General features: G+C 42.3%; 1 protein-coding gene across 1 annotated transcript in view; it reads left to right on the forward strand.

The window, feature by feature from the left end:
* The first annotated feature begins 1,379 nt into the window (after window positions 1-1,379).
* LOC141107856 (uncharacterized) overlaps window positions 1,380-25,228 on the forward strand; it is a 43,850-nt gene continuing 20,001 nt past the window's right edge. Inside the window, exon 1 of the mRNA XM_073598887.1 lies at window positions 1,380-1,565. Within this exon, the coding sequence (XP_073454988.1) occupies window positions 1,508-1,565 (58 nt within the window). The 5' untranslated portion in view covers window positions 1,380-1,507. The remainder of the gene's footprint in view (window positions 1,566-25,228) is intronic.

A 25,228-nucleotide genomic window follows, 5' to 3' on the forward strand; every position in this document is an offset into this window, starting at 1 on the left:
CACAAAGGTCTCTATCTCCGTTCGAGTGGGTAATGCTTTGATGTGTTCCCTCAGGTCCCATTCTTCTGGGTCTTGGGCTTCACATGAGGCAGAACGAGGAGAGGAGACAGGAAGTCCTGCTGCAGTGTCTGATGGTGGCACAGCTGGGCTGGGGATTGGTCCCCCCGAGGCCATAGAGAAACCCACCACTCTATGGCCTGTTCCATGGAAGATGGGTGGGACAAGCGGGCCCGATCTTCCAGTGTAAAAAAAAAAAAACCCTGGATGCCTTGCTGTTGTGCAGAACTTGTAGCAGTAGGGGGGTAGACAGGAGGAGCTGGGACCCTTATGACCCATAAATAGAGAGAGAGTATGGAGTGAAAGGTTTCCCTGGGTCTCAAGAACAAGCTTAGTTAGCTAGTGCCTGCTTCTGCCATGGGCCAGCTACACCCCCCTCAAAATAGTTTTTAGGTAAGTTTCACAATTTATCTTGCTTGCTGTGCCATATTTCCAATCGCTTATTCCAACTTTAAAAATTCCCATAAGTGGCTATCTGTCATTCATTTATAAGAAAATAAATCTAGCTCTGATGCACCTTATGACAGAGCATACATTGAAACCATGTAAATTATTAATATTTGTTGATAATATTATTTTTCCATTACACAATTATGTTTTACCTGCTAACGGATTTGCATTTCTGTCTATGCAGTCCTGAGATTTACACAGTTTTTCTGCACAGTAAGCATCTCCTGAGATGCGTCTACAGCTAACTAACAGTCACGGATCACTGTCTTGTTCTTTGACCAGAAAATGAAGGAAAAGCAGATTGATAAGCTCATCTCCTTGTCACTCTGCTCTCTCCTATCAATATATCCATTGTTAGCATATTAACAGATAGGCTGCTTGTGCTGCTTCTCCCTCCCCTAGTTTGAGCTCTTCTGCAATGTTAATTGCAAGAGACAGACACCAGGTCTGATTTAGGTACTTAGGCATGTTTTTAATATTCTTTTTAATAGTCTAATATGTTTTTACTAGTCTTTTATATTCACCGTGATTTCAGTTTAAACAATGTCCTGTGCATCATTACACAAGGAAGAGAAACATGTCTTCTCCATTTTCTTGAAGCATCTATTTAGCTGAGGAGGGACAGAAGTTTTCTTGGAAAATTCATCTGGTGACGAACATCCTCTTGTTAATTTTTGAGATTGCTGCCTTGATATCTGATATAAAATAAATATAGGCAGGCAGAGTCCTCCTTTGTAATCAAATTCAGCACACCTTGCCTCAACAAATTACTCACATCACTATATATAGCCATCCCGTGCTGAGAGTAGCTTGGACCTCTGACCTCTACAAACTTTAAGAAATATTATATTATCATCTTGTCCTGTCACCTACATCACACCCTGTAAGGACCTATATATAAATAGTAATAAGAAAAATCTCCTACTCTTTTCTTAATATCCAGCTGGCTGGTTGGAATTCTATTTATCTGTGGATTTTTCTATTTATTTTATCAATCAAAATGAAAGCATTTGGAATTTACTACATAGCATTTGTGGGAGTAATCTTCCTAATCACTGGTAAGATAAATGTTATTTTAGAGAATTAAAATGATAAAATATGGGTTTATTAGAGAAAATGTTACTTAGATTAATGGATAGAATAGACATTTACAATATAATTTTACAGGCAGCCTTAAGAACTCCGTGGGGAATGTTGGTGTTTTTCAAAGATCGGCAGATGAGTAGAGAGGAGCAATGATGATGATGTAAAAATTAAAGAGGCTCACATCTACCAACCAGATTTCATGTCCAGTCATAAAATGTAGCTAGAACATTAAAAACCAATTAAAGGCATTTGATGGCTGGTTGTTAGGGGTTGCTGCATGGCATGCATTTTTGCTTGATTTAGAAAAAAAAAAGACTGAAGGATCCCATGCACATTTCAACTATGCCATTTGCTTAGCCAATCAGATGTAGGAAAAATCATTCTGGGATATTTTTCAATAACTTTGACTTTTTTTCTTTTCATAACATTGGAAATCAGAGGATAAGTCAGGTTGTAAAAATGTCAAATGATTTTTGTGGGGTTGTAGCATATTTGATATTAATTAATCTTTTTTTTTATTTCATTTTTTTCAACATTTAAAAGTTCTAACATCATTTTGTATAAATGGAAAAAAAACATATGACACCATTCTTGGAACCATAAATAAATATGGTTGATAAAATGTAATACAATTTTTTTTAAAAACTTAATGTAAAATTAATGTTTACACAGTTAGCATCATGTACTTAGAAAAATGTCAAATGGTAATTGTGTTGCTCTGTTGCTTTAACTATTTTGCACTTAATGATAAAAGCTTTTTTATCATTAATTTTTATAAAGTGGTGAAATATTTCAAATAATTTTATTAAAGTGATATACGGCAGTACTTTAGTATAGATGAAAATTTTCTCTTCCATATTGGTATGGATATATATTTTTTTTAATCTGCTTTACCAGTTAATTTTAAATTTTTGCCTTGTTTTGTTCATTTTACATTCTGCTAAATTGCTTTGCCCCTTTCAAATGTGAAATGGTCATTTTGTTGCTCTGTTGCTTTAACTATTTTGCACTTTTTTTTTTTTACCTTTATAAAGTGGTGTATGTGAGTAGTTGGGTATCGATTATTTTTTTTTTCTTCCATATCGGTATGCATATATTTTCATCTGCTTTACCAGTTAACTTAAAATGTTTGCCTTTTTTGAGCATTTTACATTCTGCTAGATTGCTTTGCCCCTTTCAAATACCGCTCTGTTCTTCAGCTGCCTATAGGTAGCCACTTTTTAGAAAAACAGGAAAATGGATACAAATCCTTTGAAGGAATTCATTAGGGAGACATTATGGATTTTGGTGAGATAACTAGGAAATGGCCACATTGATTCTACTGGGAGTAGTGTTTTAATTAATATTAGAAAAGAATAGACAAATACTGTTAAACTATATTTAACTTGTTAAATTCAAATCCTACTGAGCAATAGGAAAACATTTGGGCTTCAATTAAATTCTTGCATTGCAATAGTAAAAGGACTATCTATAGCCCAAAAAGACACCACAATGACATATTTGATTTTGTGGATCTAATTTATAGTTGGAGCGCTAATTACACAATTGACAAATACTTTGAAAGAATTATGCGTGACACACACAGACATAATGTCTTGATTCTGTATTGTATAAAAACTGTCTTTAAAAATGTAATGAGCCTATAACCTTCTTATAAGTAAAATACATTATTTGTAGAGGTGCACCGAAATTTCAGCCCGTGAAAATGGTGTTGTTGGCATTTTGCCGCTAAGAGAAAAAGGTGAAGATAATGGTGCTGAAAACACGATTTTAGCACGATTTTAACACAATTTTACTGTGCTTATGGTGTGTTTTTCATAGGCCATATGACTCAAAAAACGCATAAAAAAACATAAAACGGGAGAGTTATTGATGCGCTCTTACTGCGTTTTCAATGTATTTCAACGGGGAGGTGCGTTTTTGATGGGTTTTTTTAACTGACCAAAAATGCAGCAAGCAAGATTTTTAAAACCACAACGAAAGTGCAACGGACCAGTGAGAAAACATACATAGAATTTAAAGCAGGGGTCTCAAACTGGTGCCCCTCCAGCTGTTTTTAACACCAAGCAAGATTTTTAACACCACAAGGGAAGTGCAACAGGCCAGTGAGAAGACATACATAGAATATAAAGCAGGGGTCTCAAACTGGCGGCCCTCCACCTGTTACGAAACTACAAGTCCCATCGTGCCTCTGCCTGTAGGAGTCATGCTTGTAACTGTCAAGCGGTTGTATACCCTTATTTTAAATTTTTACGTATAGGTAAGCCTATAATAAGGCTTACCTGTAGCTAAAATGAATATCTCCTAAACCTGTACGGTTTAGGAGATATTCACTTTGCATGCAGCCGCTGACATCAGCGGCGCATGCGCTTTTGAATGCCCGGCTGAAGGTCCGGCAGACGCTGCATACCTTGCCGGGAACAAGACTCCCACATGCATGCTGTCATTGCGGCTTCAGCCACTCACAGCGCCGGAGCCGCAAACCCGGAAGTAATGGCGAGGGCAAAATGTCAGCTCCCTCGGCGTGGACCGGGCTGCGGTACGGGGACCTCGTTCTAAGGTAAATATGCCTTAGAACGCAGTCCTTCGTACTAGCTCATTAGTATACCTTTGCCTTACAGGGTTCTTCTTTTACATGTGGGGGTATACAACCACTTTAAAAAATCGAATATAATACAAATATATATATATATATATATATATATATATATATATATATATATATATATATATATTTTTTTTTTTTTTTTTTTTTTTAAACGGTCATTTACGGTTTCGGTTTTAGGCCAAGTGGATGCTACATTTTTGGTTTCGGCACCAAAAATTCCATTCAGTTCACCTCTATTTGTGTTTAACATTAACCTTTCCCCAGAGCATGGGCACTAAAATATTCTGAACAAGTAGTAAAAGGACTTTAAAACCAGCCCTCATTCATCTCTGTATCTACAGAACAAGCTTTGTGGAGGAAATTATTTTCAGCGTACAACCTGAAATTTTAGTTTTTTTTTTCTGAGAGCAGATCTTGGCAGCCTGCTATCCCTCTGATGTAAACACACACAGCAGATATTTCAAAGCTTTTAGAAACTGACTAAAACCTGATTTTCCTGATCGGTAGACATGCTGCGTGTTTCATTTATAAAAGTCCACTCTTGACAGAGTGACCTACAAGTCTCCCTAAAACTATATACTGTATATAGGAGGCCTTTGATTTTATACATGCATGTCTGGCCCATGAGACCATTTTTTTTATGGTGTGAATTATTATTATTATTTTTTTTTTCTTTTTTTGCTTTATGATAGCATTTTAACCTTTGCAATAATAAAACATATCTTTATTTGTATTAGATTAATAATTATGAAGCATGTGTATATAGTAACTGTTAATCTATTTGACTAAAAGGTGTCCTTATTGTTCCATTTAAATTAGTGTACTTTATTGAATAATAACCATAGGGATTTTTTATCTTATTAAAATGTAATATATTCCTAATTAAAATATCCTAAAACCCATAAATTCGTTACTAATTTCTGTTTCAGGCTAACACTGCTAAGCCAGTGCCTCAAAATTAGCAGCAATCTGCTCTCTGAGCTCCTTTAATTTGGCAATTGGGCTGCTTATATGAGAGACCTGACAAGCAGCCCAAAAGCAAACGGAAGGGGTCACATGGCAGGCTGACATTTATGTGGCAGAAATTTAGTGTTGTTGGCCTGAAGTTCTGTTACTGGTGTCTTGCTGAGAAAGTTCCCCTGGCGGATAAGGACCCCCCTGCAGTGCGCATGTGCTGCGCTTGCGCAGTACGAACGACTACGGAGCAGCCGAAAAATGCAGAAGAACAGCTGAACGTCAGCTCTATACGGCGCCTGCGCCTACATTCTGACCTAAGTCCACGTTAAAGCCCCACCATCCAAGTGGACATATTAGAATATTAAAATGCCGAGTGCAGCGAGGCCGTGCCCGAAGCGTGGTGAGCGTAGCGAGGTCGTGCCCGAAGCGTAGCGAGCCCGAGAGGGGCTTGTTACAAAGTGTTTTTTTTTACTATAGTCTTGGCATGCAGGCGCCGTGTACAGCTGACTCAGGTGTTCAGCTTTGTCTCTTTTTGGCAGCTCCCTTGTTGTTCCTACTGCACAAGTGCTGCGCCTGCGCACTACAGTGTGGTTTTTATCCGCCGAGGGGAACTTTTTCGGCAGAACAGATCTCCAGGTAAGAAACTTTGCAACAAATTCACAAAAAACAATGCGAATTCAAGTATGAATTCTAAATAGATAAGATAAATAGCGGTTAAACAAAATTTTGGATAGAAGATAAGGATTCGATGACAAAAAAACTTCAGGTGACAGAAGGCTAAAGCTAGCCATATAATATAATATTGCTTGAAATTTGGCTGATTCAGCAGAGGCTGTCCAAATTTTGATCAGTGTGTAACCCCCCCCCCCCCCCCCCCCATCAGAGAGAAGTCAATTGTTTATTTGATTTCTGTCAAAGGGACATGGGGCATTCCAGAGACATTCCAGATGATCAGATGACCCCATCAATCAGCTGCAGCCTCTGGTTCCCGGTGGGTGACATTGTCAGAATAATGTCCCAGCAGGGGAAATTCCACCATCCACATCATCATTTTTTTTTTCCACTTAGGTATTCAATGAAATAAAAATAACCGTGTATGGCTAGCCTAAGTTTGGTATTTTAGAGTTTAAGGATAGGAGTTAGGGTCAGGATAGGAGTTAGGCAAAGTAAGGCAAAGGCAGTGATAATAAAGGCAATTATTATTATTATTTTTTTTAAAGCGGAGTTCCGCCAAATTTTATTTATTTTTTTTAAGTCAGCAGCTACAAATACCGCAGCTGCTGACTTTTAAAATAAGGACACTTACCTGTCCAGGGCGCCCGCGATGCCGGCACCCTAAGCCAATCTGTCCCTCAGCTCTCGGGAGGAGGCATCGCCATCTTCGGCAGTGCCGGGACAAGGTCATCTGGTGCCCAGGGCAAAAATGGCAAACTGTGCCCCCCCAGAATAGGATAACAGTGGTGTTAAGTTTGTAATGTATGTAATATATGTGATGTGTACCAAAATAGTACCAATTGTTGTGTTACACTGCAGTAAACCGAATAGTTTAAAATTGCCTCATAAATATGGGGCTAACAGTGGCAATGGTCAGACAGAAAACATCCCTGCATCCATGATGTTATTGGAACAAAAGTGCCTGCATCCATGGTGTCACTGGAAGGAAGAAAAAATGTCCTTGTGTTGATGGTGTCAGTAGAAGGAAATAATTGTTGCTGTGTCACTGGTGTCAGTCTGAAGAGGACTGATTGGCATCTAAGTCAGTGGTATGAAGGAGGGTTGCTGGAAGTTAGGCTCTGTGGGGTGCACGGAACTAAAGGACTCTAGAGGGCTCAGAGGGAATGAGACTCCTTCAGATGTGCCGCAATCATTGCTGGTGTTTGACACTGCTTGTTTATACCATAACCCACATGTCTGTGAATGAGCCTTAAGGTCTTGTTTACAATTGGGGTTGGTGGGTTGTTTTAACATTCCCCCCAGGCTACAAAGGCAGATGTATGGGGCTATACACGTGCTGCAGCTGTGAGGCTTTATATACTGGAAAATTATCCCCCTGTCACATTTAGTGGACAGTTGGATGTAACGGAATCATGACAGAGTGCAAAAAGGGATCTGTGTTAAGAGTTGATAGAGACTGTGGCTGATAAGATTTGAGTTAGAAAATGTAAAATAAAGTTAGGCTAGGTTCACGCCTACAGGTGCGATCGAGCGTGTATGTGTTTCTGTGTTTAGGGCAGCCCCTTTATTTCAATAGGCTGCCTTACATGCGGGAAATTGGAAAAGTCCTTGACCCTTTTCAAAAGACGCCCCACACCAAACCGCATGATGCTGCGCCACCATGCAGTTTAAAGCCCATGAAAATGTGTGCATTAGCAGATGTTTGAGGGTGCCATCAATGGCACTGTTGTGTGTCAAGGGAAGCACATTCCTGTGCGTGATGGGAAAACATGTGGTTTTGCAGGAACAGGCCAAGATTTAATCCATCTGTGGGCTGGCTGGTTGTACCCAAGTCGATCCATTGATCGACTTGGGTACAACCAGCCTGTTGGATCTTTTACATGCGATTACTGACAGTGGTTATAGAAGCTAGCAATAATAATGTGTTCTGCTGGCCAGGAAGGCTCCCTACTAGCAGAACACAATAGCACTAGCAGAATCACATAATAGCGCCCCTCCTTACATTAGTGTGCCCCCTCCTTACATAAGAGCACCCCCTCCTTACATTAGTGTGCCCCCTCCTCACATAAGAGCACCCCCTCCTTACATTAATGTGTCCCCTCCTCACATAAGAGCACCCCCTCCTTAAATTAGTGTGCCTCCTCCTCACATAAGAGCACCCCATCCTTACATTAGTGTGCCCCCTCCTTACAGAAGAGCATCCCCTTCTTACATTAGTGTGCCCCCTCCTCACATAGGAGCACCCCCTCCTCACATAAGAGAACCCCCTCCTTACATTAGTGGGCCCCCTCCTAACATAAGAGCATCCCCTCCTTACATTAGTGTGCTTCCTCCTCACATAAGAGCATCCCCTCCTTACATTAGTGTGACCCCCCCTACATTAGTGCGCCCCCTTTACATTAGTGTGCCCCCTCCTCACATAAGAGCATCCCCTCCTTACATTAGTGTGCCCCCTCCTCACATAAGAGCATCCCCTCCTTACATTAGTGTGCCCCCTCCTCACATAAGAGCATCCCCTCCTTACATTAATGTGTCCCCTCCTCACATAAGAGCACCCCCTCCTTAAATTAGTGTGCCTCCTCCTCACATAAGAGCTCCCCCTCCTTACATTAGTGTGCCCCCTCCTCACATAAGAGCTCCCCCTCCTTACATTAGTGTGCTCCCTCCTTACAGAAGAGCATCCCCTTCTTACATTAGTGTGCCCCCTCCTCACATAAGAACACCCCCTCCTCACATAAGAGGACCCCCTCCTTACATTAGTGGGCCCCCTCCTAACATAAGAGCATCCCCTCCTTACATTAGTGTGCTTCCTCCTCACATAAGAGCATCCCCTCCTTACATTAGTGTGACCCCCCCTACATTAGTGCGCCCCCCTTTACATTAGTGTGCCCCCTCCTCACATAAGAGCATCCCCTCCTTACATTAGTGTGCCCCCTCCTCACATAAGAGCACCCCCTCCTTACATTAGTGTGACCCCCCTTAAATTAGTGTGCCCCCCTTTACATTAGTGTGCCCCCTACCTTAAGCAGCATGGCTGTAGCTCACAGTGGGAGATTGGAGAAGGAGCATGTGTGTAACAGGGGAAGTTCTGTCCTCCTCTGGGAGCTGGGGGTCAGGACCCCAAAAACTGGAGGCAGAGGGGGAGACGGAGGTGTTTAGAATTTCAGAGCTCCATCTTAGACAGTGCAGTAGTGATTACAGAAAACGGATCTTTCAGCTGCTCTTGTCTCTGTCGGCTGCTGCTAAAAGATCAGTTCTCTGTAATCGCTATTGACTGCTCAGGCGAGCTCAGCGAGGACGGCATTCTATTGTGTGTGCAGTGTAGAAGTACACAGAGGCCACGGCACAGGCTATAGGAGACAGAATTATAACTTTACAGATAAGAGAGAGAGAGATAAGGCAGAGTGAGGATCGTTACAGTGCCACGAATGAGGGAGAATAACAGTCACTCCTGTCAATGAGGCAGGAGAACTGTGGAAGCTCCCAATGCACCCCCCCTCACTGCATATCGGGACACCGCCCAGGGCAGGTGCCCCTTCTGCCCACCCCTTGTACTGGCCCTGATCTTCGGTAAGGGAATCAGGAAGTAAAGCCTTGGGGCTTCACATCCTGGTTTCCTACTGCGCATGCGCAAGTCGCGCTGCGTGATCCCACTGGTCCCTGCTGTCTTCTGGGACCTGTGTGTCTCCCAGAAGACAGCGGGGGGGACGTTGGAGGCGCCGGATATGGCATTGATATCTACGGATACTGCAGCTATTTATGCCCGGAAGTGGAGCAAATACCAGGATTATACAGTTATCTGCTCCCCCTTCCCCCCTGAAAGGTGCCAAATGTTTACACACACAGATCCCGATTCTCTCAGGGGAGAGGAGACAGATCGTGTGTTCATACTAAATGCTATGAACACCAATCTCTCTCCTCCCCTAGTCAATCCCACCCCCCCCCCCACAGTTAGAACACACCTAGGGAACACATTTAACCCCTTGATCGCCCCCTAGTGTTAACCCCTTCCCTGCCAATGACATTTATACAGTAATCAGTGCAATTTTATAGCACTGATCGCTTTATAATTGTCAATGGTCGCAATGTCGCAGTCCTGATAAAAATTGCAGATCCCTGCCATTACTAGTAAAAATAAAAATAATAATAAAAATGCCATAAATCTATCCCCTATTTTGTAGACGCTATAACTTTTGCGCAAACCAATCAATATACACTTATTGCGTTTTTTTTACCAAAAATATGTAGAAGAATACATATCGGCCTAAACTGAGGAAAAAATTTGTTTTTTTGAAAAAAAATTGGGGATATTTATTATAGCAAAAAGTAAAAGATAGTGTTTTTTTCAAAATTAAAAAGGATAAAATTGCGCTAAATAAAGTCCACAGTGAAGAAATAATAAATGAATAAATGATTGTATGAAAAAAAGTCCCAATATAGCACAAATGATGTAAATGGTAGTTCACCAATCAATCAAATCAGCATAAACTTAACACCATGTGAAATGCAAGCTTACCAGATAGCAAGCCAAAACTCGCAGGTGGCCGTAACCCCAGCCTGGGTTGTAGATCTTGTAATTTGGATCAAACACGTATGAATTCACTCAAAGCAGGTATCGATATAAATCAAAAAAAATATAAATACGACATAGTGTGATACTGTAAAGACTATATATTGTGCACGTTAGAAACAGAGTGCCTTAACATCATGCCCAAGAAAGGGCAAAATGCCACCTTCATGAAAATAACAAACTTATGTGACCCGTCACCACACAGAAGGCCTCCTTAACAAAAGCTGGGAGAAAACAGGCAGATGTCTCAGTGGCTTCACTAGGGTCGGTGTCACCCGGTGCGATAAAACATGGTGTCACCCCCCCACTCCAACTATAGTCGCCCCCCAGTACAGACCCCCCTCCACTAAGTAAAGACCCCCCCGTCAGTGCAGACCCTCTACGAAGTATAAACCCCCTCCATCAGTATAGACCACCCCCCTCGGTACAGACCCCCCTCCCACAGTATAGACCTCCCCCTCCATTAGTACAGACCCCCCCTGAACAAACCACCCCCACCATTAGTATCGACTCCCCCCCAGAACAAACCACCCCCCTCCTCCATTAGTACAAACCAGCCCCCTCCATTAGTACAGAACCCCTCAAAACAAACCACCCCCCTCCATTATTACAGACCACCCCCCCTCCATTAGTACAGACCCCCCAGAACAAACCACCCCCCTCCATTAGTACAGACCACCCCCCTAGATTAGTACAGAACCCTCCAAAACAAACCACCCCCCCTCCATTAGTACAGACCCGCAGAACAAACCACCCCCCTCCATTAGTACAGACCACCCCCCTCCATTAGTACAGACCCCCCCAGAACAAACCACCCCCTCCATTAGTACAGACCACCCCCCCTTCATTAGTATAGACCCCCCAGAACAAACCCCCCCACCATTAGTACAGACCCCCCAGAACAAACCACCCCCCCACCATTAGTACAGACCCCCCCGAACAAACCACCCCCCTCCATTAGTACAGACCACCCCCCCTCCATTAGTATAGACCCCCCAGAACAAACCCCCTCACCATTAGTACAGACCCCCCTAGAACAAACCACCCCCCCCACTATTAGTACAGACCCCCCCAGAACAAACCACCTCCCCTCCATTAGTACAGCCCCCCCAGAACAAACCACCCCCCTACATAAGTACAGACCCCCCCCAGAACAAACCACCCCCTTCCATATGATATAGCTGTAACCAGCAGCATAAACCAACCTCATCAGCAAGCCCGCCCTGCCCCCCCACCCCACCCCACAACATCTCACCTCAGGCAGCGGAGGACATCCCCCCCATCTCAAGCCGACACCCCCCGCCCGTTACCGCACCAGATCGAGCGGCTCAGGTGCACAGAACACCCGGGCGGAGAGGAGGAGAGGAGAGAGACAGACAGAGTGCAGCCGCGACGCCCGGGTGGAGAGCAGCTGCACATCGAGACAGGCTTGGGCAGGAGTCAGAGACAGAGGAGGAGGAGAACACATGGCAGGCACGGCCGCGGCGCTGGAGGTGTGTCCCGGCTGAAGGAAAAAAAAACCTGCCAAAGGGAGCCAGGGCTTTCATTACCCTCGGGATGGTGTCACCCCTCTAGTGGGTGGCACCCGGTGCGGACCGCACCCCCCGCCCCCGTCTAGCAACGCCACTGAGATGTCTCCTTATAGAGGCAGGATGTCAGTTGTATCCAAATTGCACTTTAGATGTTAAACCCTATTGGTGCTCACAGCATGGAATCAAAGGAACCGTCCGACAATAGATGCCAATGGTTAGTGACCCAAAGGAAGATATAACACAATATAGTGTAATACCATCATTACTTGTTTAATAAAAGCCAAAAATACACTTACACAAACGATAAAAACTTCAAGCATAAAACGTAAGCCGGCTGGCAAATTCCAAAAGCTCCCGTCCTCCTCGACGAAACGATCGTGGTGATGTCAGCACGTACCTTCTCAGACGCGTTTCGTCATAACTAACATTCTCAATGGGGTTTTGGGGTTTTGTCCACCCTTGGTGTTTTTTCGGACTAGCGCAGTTTTTTTCTCTCCATACTTTTTTTCAAAATTGTTTTGTTTATAGCGCAAACAATAAAAACCGCAGAGGTGATCAAATACCACCAAAAGAAAGCTCTATTTGTGGGAAAAAAAGGACATCAATTTTGTTTGGGTACAGCATCGCACGACTGCGCAATTGTCAGTTAAAACGACGCAATGCCGTATCGCAAAAAATGGCCTGGTCATTGAGCAGCCAAATCTTCCGGGGCTGAAGTGGTTAAAGCATATTATACAGCATAGTGCTTGTGCTGTGTAATTTGCCCCCCTGTAACACCTGAAATACCTGGCTGATCCTGCCAGTTTCTGCCCTTCCCTTTGTAATTTGACCACGGTACATCATGGCTGCTGAGCCCTGACACCGTGGTCAGTTTATGTGCCTCCATCATCCGCTGTCTCCTGTCTCTTCTGTCCTCTCCTCTGTCCTCTCCCCCTTCCCTTTCCTGCCTGTCAGCTCCATGTCCATTCCTGCCCCCTCCCTTCTTGCTGTTCAAATTAGGGGTAAATTTACATGATGCTCTCGGTTGATTCATGTAATGTTCCCTTGACTGTGCTTTATAAAAAAAATGCAGCTATATACCTGTTTACAGAGCGCTGATGAATCAACCGAGAGGATAATGTAAATTTAACACCGTGGGTTAACAACCACTTAACGTGTAAGTAAATCCTAAAAACAAACTTCTCTAATCTGCTTAATTTTGGTCTGTTATGTTTTATGGTTTTGTTATAATTCAGTTCAATGTTATAATTAAGTGTTCAATAAGTGGAAAAGTACCTGTTGATCCTGCCAGAAATCCAGTGAACTTCATGTTTATCAGTTAGCAATATTCCCAGTTCTCTCAGTGGACTACAGAACACCTTCACTGTTATGAAAAGGAGGGGGTGGAGGTGTTCTGCAGTCCTGCCCCAGGATGACAGTGCTGATCCCCCATAAATACACTATGGTGAGTGTGGGTTGTAACTCTAGGACAGGTAGTACATTACCAGGCAAAAATAAAAGAAAAAGCTTTATTTATTTGGTACGTAAAATCTCTTATGCAACATTAGGAATGAGCCGAACACCCCCCCGGTTCGGTTCCCAGCAGAACATGCGAACAGGCAAAAAATTTGTTCGAACATGCGAACACCGTTAAAGTCTATGGGACACGAACATGAATAATCAAAAGTGCTAATTTTAAAGGCTTATATGCCAGTCATTGTCATAAAAAGTGTTTGGGGATCTGGGTCCTGCCCCAGGGGACATGTGTCAATGCAAAAAAAGTTTTAAAAACGGCCGTTTTTTCGGGAGCAGTCAATAAAAGTGAAATATTCCTTTAAATTTCGTACCTGGGGTGTCTACAGTAAGCCTGTAAAGTGGCACATTTTTCCCATGTTTAGAATAGTCCCTGCACAAAATGTCATTTCTAAAAGAAAAAAAGTAATTTAAAAGTACTTTGTCGGTCCCGATAAAAGAAGTCATTGAAAAAAATGGCATGGGCATCCCCCCAGTCCATTACCAGGCCCTTTGGGTCTGGTATGAATATTAAGGTGAACCCCGAACCAAAATTTTTTAAAAAATTGCGTGGGAGTCCCCCCAAATTCCATACCAGGCCCTTCCGGTCTGGTATGGATATTAAGGGGAACACTGCGCCAATTTTTTTTTTTAAATGGCGTAGGGGTCCCCCTCAAAATCCATACCAGACCCTTCAGGTCTAGACATTATTAATAAAGGAATTGTCAAAAATGGGCTATTTTAATTTTTTAACATTTTGACACTTTTTTTGTGAAATGGTAGGGGTACTTGTACCCCATTACCAATTCACACGGGGGGGCGGGATCTGGGTGTCCCCTTGTTAAAGGGGGCTTCCAGATTCCGATAAGCCCCCCCGCCCGCATACCCCCACAACCACCGGGCAAGGGTTGTGGGGATGAGGCCCTTGTCCCCATCAACATGAGGACAAGGTGCTTTGGGGGGCTACCCCAAAGCACCCTCCCCATGTTGAGGGCATGTGGCCTAGTACAGTTCAGGAGGGGGGTGCTCTCTTATCCCCCCTCTTTTCCTGTGGCCTGCCAGGTTTGCGTGCTTGGATAAGGGTCTGGTATGGATTTTTGGGGGGACCCCCCACCATTTTTTTAAAAAATTGGCTCAGGGTTCCCCTTAATATCCATACCAGACCTGAAGGGCCAGGTATGGAATTTGGGGGGACCCCACGCAATTTTTTTTTAAAGTTTGGTTCGGGGTTCCCCTTAATATTCATACCAGACCCAAAGGGCCTGGTAATGGACTGGGGGGGTGAACCCATGCCGTTTTTTTTCAATGACTTTTATCTGTATTGCCTTGACCCAACAATTCATTATAGCCGCGAGTTTTAAATGACTTTTTTCCTTTAGAAATGTCATTTTGCTCTCGGACTGTTCTAAACACGGGAAAAATGCGCCACTTTACAGGCATACTATAGACACCCCCCAGGTATGAAATTTAAAGCAATATTTATTTTTTCACTTTAAGCATTAGTAAAATCACTGCTCCTGAAAAAACTGACGTTTTTAAAAAAATTTTTTGCATTGATACATGTCCCCTAGGGTAGGACCCAGGTCCCCAAACACTTTTTATGATAATACCATGTATTTAAGCCTTTAAAATTAGCACTTTTGATTTCTCCCATAGACTTTTGAAGGGTGTTCCGCAGCTTTCAAATTTGCCGCGAACACCCCAAATTGTTCGCTATTGTTTGCTATTCAGCGAACACCCGATGTTTGAGTCGAACTTACATCCGACTCGAACATCGGGCTCATCCCTATGTAACATTACCAGAGCTTGACATTAAAAAAAAGGTATGGAATAAATATGATGTATTATACTACCATACTGTATAGTATATACAGTATCTCACAAAAGTAAGTTCACCCTCACATTTTTGTAAATATTTTATTATATCTTTTCATGTGACAACACTGAAGAAATGACACTTTGCTACAATGTAAAGTAGTGAGTGTACAGCTTGTATAACAGTGTAAATTTACTGCCCCCCCGAAATAACTCAACACACAGCCATTAATGTCTAAAAAGGCTGGCAACAAAAGTGAGTACACCTCTAAGTGAAAATGTCCAAATTGGGCCCAATTGGCCATTTTCCCTCCCCAGTGTCATGTGACTCATTAGTGTTACAAGGTCTCAGGTGTGAATCTGGAGCAGGTGTTAAATTTGGTGTTATCACTCTCACTCTTTCATACTGGTCACTGGAAGTTCAACATGGCACCTCATGGCAAAGATATTTCTGAGGATCTAAAAAAAAAAGGAATTGTTGCTCTACATAAACATGGCCTAGGCTATAGGAAGATTGCCAAGACCCTGAAACTGAGCTACAGCACGGTGGCCAAGACCATACAGCGGTTTAACAGGACAGGTTCCACTCAGAACAGGCCTCGCCATGGTCGACCAAAGAAGTTGAATGCACGTGCTCAGCATTATATCCGGAGGTTTTCTCTGGGAAATAGACATATGAGTACTGTCAGCATTGCTGCAGAGGTTGAAGGGGTGGGGGTCAGCCTGTCAATGCTCAGACCATACGCCGCATCAAATTGGTCATCATGGCTGTCATCCCAGAAGGAAGCCTCTTCCAAAGATGATGCACAAGAAGCCCGCAAACAGTTTGCTGAAGACAATCAGACTAAGGACATGGATTACTGGAACCATGTCCTATGGTCTGATGAGACCAAGATAAACTTATTTGGTTCACAAGGCGTCAAGTGTGTGTGGCGGCAACCAGGTGAGGAGTACAAAGACAAGTGTGTCTTGCCTACAGTCAAGCATAGAGGTGGGAGTGTTCTGGGGCTGTATGAGTGCTGCCATCACTGGGGAGCTACAGTTCATTGAGGGAACCATGAATGTGAACATGTTCTTTGACATACTGAAGCAGAGCATGATCCCGCCCCCTTCAGAGACTGGGCGGCAGGGCAGTATTCCAACATGATAATGACTCCAAACACACCTCCAGGATGACCACTGCCTTGCTAAAGTAGCTGAGGGTAAAGGTGATGGACTGGACAAGCATGTCTCCAGACCTAAACCCTATTGAGCATCTGTGGGGGCATCTTCAAATGGAAGGTGGAGGAGCGCAAGGTCTCTAGCATCCACCAACTCCGTGATTTTGTCATGGAGGAGTGGAAGAGGACTCCAGTGGCAACCTGTGAAGCTCTGGTGAACTCCATGCCCAAGAGGGTTAAGGCAGTGCTGGAAAATAATGGTGGCCACACAAAATATTGACACTTTGGGCTCAATTTGGACATTTTCACTCGGGGTTGCCAGCGGTTTAGCCATTAATGACTGTGTGTTGAGTTATTTTAGCTGTACAAGCTGTACAAGCTGTACATTCACTACTTTACATTGTAGCTAAGTGTAATTTCTTCAGTGTTGTCACATGAAAAGATATAATAAAATATTTACAAAAATGTGAGGGGTGTACTCAGTTTTGTGAGATACTGTACTACACTAGTGCAATTCACTTTTAGAATATCTGGCCCAATCTTAGTGCATGTTTGTTTGGCAAAGAATTTTCACATCAGGAGATGGTACAGGTAAGTACTATTCACCCCACCCAAAACTCATTTTTTTAAGATTGGGCAATATCTTGAGGTCTCATTCACGCATGTTTTACTTTTTTACAACATGAAATGCAGGATCTTGCTGGCAAAAGATCCTGCATTTTTAGCTGTTTGGTTGCTGTGCGAATGTATAATTTGTGTAACCATTACATATGCCCAGCTGTACAGTGTACATGGGCCCTACTGGCTGCTGCCAGCTGACAATATCAACCATGTGTAGTCAGAGGCACATGAGCCACTGAGTACACGCTATTAATAGGAACCCTCCACCTAGTGTCCATGGTTGTTATGAAGCAAGTAGCTCCTGTTGTATAAGGTCCAAGGCTGCTACGACACAGGTGGCCATTGCCACCATGCGTTCTTGGTTGCTAGGCTATGGGCAGTTCCTGTGCCTAGTATTCTAGGATGCAGAAAGCCCCTGCTACCTAGCAACCCTCGTTGCTAGGATACAGGTGGCTCCTGCCACATAGCGTACTGGATTGCTAGGATACAGGCTGCCCTGTCACTTAGCGGCCTAGGTTGCTAGGATGCAGACGGCTCATGCCGCCTACCTTCTTAGGTTGCAGTTGGCCAGCGGAAGCCAATAGGCTGCATTAAAGTCATATGCTTGTACTCATGTAAACATTACACAAACCTTTATATGCGTACAGTGTAAATAATACAAACATTTACAGCCCCAGACACAACTGTGTCTTACTTTTTTCTACTGTTGAATGCAGCACAACATTATGGCTCCAGAAATAGTGTGAATGGCCAGTAGACTTACGGAGTGAGGCATTCAGATGCACACAGAACTGTAAAAGACTGCACACATCTGTATGCAGTGTTTTTATTGCCTATATAAATGAGCCCTTAATCTCAAGCTTCCAAGTGATCCAGTTCTCTTCTGTAGCTTAATCACACATGTGACTTATGTGTGAGCATTAATGTATCTAAGTGGATGGTAGTTACTAGTTTTGGTAGCTTGGAAGCATGACTGTGGGCAGCAGGGAACTGTACATCTTTTAACCACTTGACCTCCAGAAGGTTTACCCCCCTTCATGACCAGGCCATTTTTTGTGATACGGTGCTAATGTGATCAGTGCTAAAAAATATGCACTGTCACTGTACTAATGACACTGGCTGGAAAGGGGTTAACATCAGGAGCAATCAAAGGGTTAAATGTGTGCCTAGCCTTTGCTTACTCACTGTGTGGGATGTGCTTTGACTAGGGGAAGGTAGAGATTGTGTTTCTGCTTTGCAGAAACACAGGATCAATACCTTCCCTACTGACAGAATGGCAATCTGTCTTATTTACATAGGCAGATTGTCATTCTGCCTGTCTACCGTGTAATTGGCGTGTGGAGGCGGACAATAAGTCCGCGGTACCCACCGCTGGGCTCCTGCTGCCCCAGACCCGAAAGTGTCAGATCACATACTAGGTACGTGACCTGGCGCGGAGCAGCCAACCTGCTGCAGTAAATGTACGGTAGGCGGTCCGCAAGTGGTTAAGGTTAAACAGAATTATTTGGGTTTAATGGGGGCTTGATCATAATTGTGGCTATTAATCTGCCCTTTATGCAACAGTAATAGATTTTCTTGATTTTGCTTGTGTTGTAGTTTTTAGCTGTTAGACAGAAAGCCTAACCGGGCTCTCTTAATTGCATGTTCACCTTCGTTCTGTGGTAGGGTAGTTTTGTGGTCTGAATAAGTGTAAAATGTTGGTTTTGGGTGTACATAATCCATTAGTACATATGGCTGACTTTTACCTTTAAGACGGAGTGCTTATATCAGTTTGTTATGCTCTTTTACCCAAACTTTGAAATGCCCATGTTGCTGTTACAGAATAAAAACAAACACATTTAAATTGCTGTTAAATGAAATTTCACTGCCAGATTATAGTATTGTTGACCCTTAAAGTGATTGTAAAGCTTCGTTTTTTTTTCTTAAAATAACAAACATGTCATACTTACCTCCACTGTGCAGTTCGTTTTGCACAGAGTGGCCCTGATCATCATCTTCTGGGGTCCCCCCGGCAGCGCTGGCAGCTCCTCCCCACATCGTATAACCCCCTAGGAGACGCGCTCTCCTGAGGGGTTACCTTGCGGGTGTGCTCCCGAGTCCAGCATTTGCATCCATAGACGCAGAATGCCGGACTCGGCCCCACTCCCCGGTGCCAGCATCATTGGATTTGATTGACAGCAGCGGGAGCCAATGGCTGTGCTGCTATCAATCTATCCAATAAAGAGCTGAGACAATGGGCAGAGGGGAAGAGCGCATCTCTGGCGTGGGAATTAGGGGGCTCAGGTGAGTAAAATGGGGGGGCTGTGGGGGGGCAGTCACTGACAGAAGTTTTTTCACCTCAATGCATAGGATGCATTGAGGTGAAAAAACACAAGGGTTTACAACCCCTTTAAGTGTTGGTTCACATCTACGTGGCTTCAAAATCATGCAACTTTGACAGTCGACGTCCCAACTTCATTGCGGCGTGCTTGTGACTTCATTGACAGGAGTCCATGCAAATTGAGATGAAGTCACCCCAAAGTAGTGCAGGAATCTTTTTCTAAGCTAATGTGACTTGCAGTTGATTCATACCAATTAGAATGCTTCCATTGCAGTTAATGGGCTTTGACTTGTAATGCATCTTTGAACTCTCAAGTTGCATGACAAGTCGCGGTAGAGTGAACTGAGCCTTAGGGTCTGGTATGTATTTTTGGAGGGGGGGTCATGTTGTTTTTTTTTTAAAGAAAAGAAAAATGTCAGGCAGTGTTAATTTTGACATCAAATTTCAAATTAAGTTTTAATCATAGTCTTTTGACTAATATTCCATTTTAGTTTTAGTTGTATTTTAGTCACCTGAATTGTTTTAGTCGACTAAAATCTAGTGGGTTTAGTTAAATTGTAATGCATTTTTTAAGCATTCATTACAATTTCTAAACTCATTATATACTCCTGGAGTAAAAAATCTAATATTATGTTATTATTTATGGTATTAACTCCTTGGCGCAGAGAGGCTGCATATTTGCGTGAATTGCTGTCAATACAGCTGTGCCGAGAGCATGGACACTGCATGCCCCCGACACAGTTGCCGACACCTAACCGAAAGCTCTCGATCTCTGCTTAAGCCCCGCCTGCCTCCCAGCATCATAAATCTCTTAAAGGGTCAGGAGGCACCAGCGCAAAAAGGGTAAGGTTTGAACATGCATTACAGACACAGATTTAGCTGTTGTGATATATATAAGTTATATTTCACAATGGCTAAATTTGTGGGATTTAACAGTTGCCTTCATTCACACTATACAGTGCGGATGAACAAATATCCCACTCCAGCTATTGCATTCTGACAGCTGTCACCAGCAGCTGTCACAATACCTGAGCAGCGGCTGCATCTGATTGGATACAGCGACTGTTTGGAAGACAATTTTCTGTTAAATTCTTTTGATTTTTCAATCAAAGGATTTCAGGCAGGAGGGTGGCATCAGAAACCTGAAAAAACTTGCATAGTGTATGGCCAGCTTAAGAGAGATTGGCCCTCACTTCCTGTTTTAAGGACAATGTTATACAAAACAGGAAGTTTAGGAAAATCTTTAACAGGAAAACAGACAACAATAAAAAGCTATCAGGAGTTCTATCACTCCCCTACTTACTTTCACCTGTGTTACTGTTAGAGAGCTTCCTCAACTTCCTGTCTGGTGGAAAAGGTTGTCCCATGACAGAAAGTCAGGGGAAATCTCTTTAAGGCATCTCAAAAAAAACCTTACAGAGCACATAATCCTTCCCAACTCTATCCAAAAGTTTAAAAAAAATGGCTGTAGATACACATAGTCAAAATGTGTTTTTAAACAAGAACTGTCTATGTTTGCATTTTATACAATGAATATAAGATTAAAAAAAGAGATTTGATTGATTGCAGATAGAGATGAGCTCTTGGTTTGGTCTAAATGTAGGTTCAGATCTGACTTTGCTTGTTCAGGCATGAGGCCCATACACGCGATCGGACTTTTTGACATCAAACATGCAAATTAGCTGTTTTAAGGCAACATCTGACCGTGTGTATGCGCCATCGGACAAACTTTTTCGGTTTTCATCGAACAAATGTTGGCTGTGCAAAAAGACAAACTTGGCGGCAACAAACGTCCTACTTCGGCAAGTCCGATCGTGTTTACACAAAACCATCGGACTTTAGTACAAAGTACAAACATGCATGCTCAGAACCAATGCAAAAGATCAGACAATACAGAAGATGACCAAAGGGTGGCGTCAGAGAATTGAATATCCTCTTTTGAAGTGTCATCAGTACGTTGAAACGTCACTGCGTTTGTGTTATGTTGCCTAAAAAGTCCTGCCGTGTGTATGCAATACAAGTTCACGGCCAGCGCCCTTTGTACAGAAATCAACTGAAAAGTTTGTATAAAGTCCGATCGTGTGTATGAGGCTTTAGATTGTTTGGCAGGAGCAGAACATCATATATAGTAGTGTATTTCTAGCAATGCTATATATGACATCTTTGCCTGTCAATGGTTATTAAGGAAGCAGCAGGTGCTGGCATTCGCCATGTCCTTAGCAACCAGTGACAGTAGCCGGCATCAATCATATGCTGGTCAGAAACCCCTGGCCAATTTAAACAAAGGGACAAGGATAGTGTTGACATCGCTGACCAAATATAGCCACATGGATCAGACATGTCCATCAGTCAGCAGGTTTTTTATTATTGGCCTTGGAGTTATTATTGGCCTTGGAGTGGCCTTGAAGTTATTGCTTGTACCCAAGTCCAGTCCAGGAACAGGAGGAGGAGGAGTTCGTGGGCCAAAAATTGATTGCTTTATTAATCATGACCAAATATGTCATATGCCTTTGCTGCGGGAGCTCCAGGAGAATAGTCCGGATGATTTTCGGAATTATTGGATGACGGACCCCTGCTTTCACCAACTCTTGGCATTGTTGACCTCCTATATTAAGAAGCAGGACACATGCATGAGGCTTTTGCTTTTTATTTTTTGGTTGAATAATGATTTGATTTGGTATATTTTCTATATTTTTGGATGCATAGAATGCACTTTTTGGTTAAGTTCTATTGGCAGATAGCATGTCTAATTTTATTTGTTTTCTTTTTCTAATGCACAATAAAAAAATTGCGGAGAATAATACTTGGCTATGTGTTTTACTTCAAATGACAGTTTGGGAGTAGGCAGTTACATTTAAAAAAATACATGTAAAATTCACAAGGGACACCAACATAGTTGTATCTTTAATCTTAAAAACTACGGGATAATTGTGTTGTGGTAACTTGCCCAAATAAAAAAAAATAAATAAATAATAATAATATTATTCTTGATATCACTAGAAAAAAAAAGCCTTTGAAAATTCATTTGCAATAATCCATCAGTATGACCAGCAAAGTAGCTTCATTATTATCCCATTAAAGAAGAAGAGAATTGTGCGCTGCATTTCGAGATTTCATAATTTGCCACATCATGAATGTTAATTCTCCATTACGAATGCTAGTTTATAAGACCGATCTCTTCTGGCTTGTCCTTGCTTCTGTGCAAGCGTGTTTGTACTTTGGACTTTTGTCCGACGGACTTGGGTACACACGCTCAGAAAATCTGACAACAGACATTTGGCTCGGAAAATTTTAAAACCTGCCATCCAACATTTGTCCGTGGAAAATCCGACAACAATTGTCCGATGGAGCATGCAAAAAACGGTCGGATTTTCAAATGATGGCTGCAAAGCAAAATGATGGCTGCAAAGTGGTTTCAATAACCTGACCGGACGTCATATGACGTCGCCAGGATATCAAGCCGCTGCACACCCCCGGGAGTGCGCATCGCGGCGATCCTTGTCCAGTCTGACACACCGCAACACAGATCTTGGTAAAGAGTCTCTAGCGGAGACGTTTACCATGTGATCAGCCATGTCAAATCATAGCTGATCACAGTGTATACAGGAAGAGCCGTTGATCGGCTTTTCCTCACTCGCGTCTGTCAGATGCAAGTAGAGGAGAGACGATCGGCTGCTCCTCTGACAGGGGGGTCTGTGCTGATTGAATATCAGAGCAGCCTATTAGAGAAAGCTCTATTTGTGGGAACAAAATGATAAAAATTTAGTTTGGTTACAGTGTTGTAAGACCACACAATTGTGAAAATTGGTCTGGGCAGGAAGGTGTATAAGTGCCCAGTATTGAAGTGATTAAAAAGCTGATGCAAATACAGGCTCACCTCACTTAGGGACCAGGTTCCGTTCCAACCAGGTTGTTAAACGAGGAACCACAAGTAATCGATATTTTAAGCATTCTTAACTACTGTACTGTGGAGTATTGTAAAAACGCAAAACTCCAGCTCAATAATGTTGTTTTAATTTGCACAAGTACAGAACACAAAGAAAATTCTGTACTGTACAATACAATGATGTACAGCGCGTCGTTTGGTTGGGGAGAGCTGGTCGTAAGTGCGAACGGCCATTAAACAGGTAAGTTATTAAACAAAGAGTATCTGTAGTTGCCTCAATTTTTTGGAGCAGACCCAGCACAATATTTTTTACAGTGCATTAACTTGTCTCGAACCATAGTTTTAAGTTTTCTTGTAACTTACTCAATTTTTTTAAGTTGGTAAAACTTATTTTTCCAAATGTATTTGATATACGTTTGAAGGTTTTAATAATACTAATAATAATAAGGTTTAAAAAAATATATAAAACGAATAGTCTTATGAAACAGGCTTTCAAAACAAATTAACATTTATTATTTATAAACTGTTACAAATGTAATATTATTAATGCGGGATCAACTGTAAATGTAAACATCTTAAAATAAAAAGAAAAAAACCCTCTTTCTCAATTAACAAATCAAACTGAAAAACACACAGACACACACACACACGTGACATACAGTATATCTGTAAAGAACATGGAACACAGAATGTATTAAAGCGGGGTTCCACCCAAATTTTGAACAATATCTGTATGTATTCTCTTCCTTGCCTAGATGCTGTCATGCAGTTTAAAAAAATTTAAATCGCCGTAATTACCTTTTATTTTTCTATTCTTCTTTGCACTTCCTGGTTCTCCTCCCGTGGGAGTAGGCGTGTTTCTAGCCTCTCCCAGACTCCTGGGAGCTAGTCTCAGGCTTCCCAGGATGCCACTGAGCATGTACGGGAACGAGCGGTGAATGCTGAGAGCACAGCATTCACCACATCCAGGAAATAAATGCTTGTGGGCTTCAAATGCCCACAATGAAGATGGAAACCGCCTGCAGTGAATAATATAAGTTATTCTTTCCGACGAAATCTGACACAGGCGGACATATAACACACAATATGTGAGTATGTAATGCTGAGAAGAAAAGTTTGTGAATGAACTCAAAAAAAAAAAAACGATAGATAGGTGGACCCCCGCTTTAAGTTGCGCTTTAAAGTGTGAACTTTTGAAGATAGATTCCCCACATCTAGCTCTAAAAAGATCTTCTGAAAAACTTCAAAAGGTATATTTTAGGTTTTTAGAGTAGTTCAGGTTAAATGCATAAATTAGTACCAGAAGAAAAAAAACACATGATTGGGGTACATCAGAGATTCCAGCGAAAACCTCTACTCCCTCAATAACTATCCCCAAGGTGGTACTGTTTTCATCAGTAACTTTGTGGATAACAAAAATATTCAGGATCGAGGTAGATAGGTCTTCTTGGATCTGTGAGGCATTCTCATCATCCAGGTCCTGCGGAGACAAAAAACAAACAGTGTAATAAGATAAAGATCAGAAAAGAATGTCACAGATTTCATAAAATCCCATCCCAAAGTCAGTTAGCTAAATAAATAATCATTACATTCTTATAATAAATAAAAATATACCATTCTTTGTGCTGTGTTTGTGTTGAGATGTTGAGATGTGCCGCAAGAATGAACGTTTCTGATTATTTAGTTTTGAAGTTATTGCACGTTTCATTTTTATATTACGTGACCTCAAGCCCCCCACCCCACTTTGCACCCCATGTTAGCACAAACAAATGGTATATTTGTTTTTAAAATGTAATATGTTTGTGCCACTAAAACAAACGTTTATGCCAGTTTAGTTTCAGATATTATAGTTGATGAAACCCCGCCCACTTTGGACCCCATGTTTTTACATTTCAAAAACAATTATACCATGTGTTTGTGCTGAGTCTGTGCTTCAATAACTGGTATTGGTATAGTGTAAATCATGAGCCAGGGAATTGGTACAATGCCCTATGACATGC

Source organism: Aquarana catesbeiana, linkage group LG09 (assembly GCF_042186555.1).
Source record: "Aquarana catesbeiana isolate 2022-GZ linkage group LG09, ASM4218655v1, whole genome shotgun sequence".
Classification (NCBI taxonomy): domain Eukaryota; kingdom Metazoa; phylum Chordata; class Amphibia; order Anura; family Ranidae; genus Aquarana; species Aquarana catesbeiana.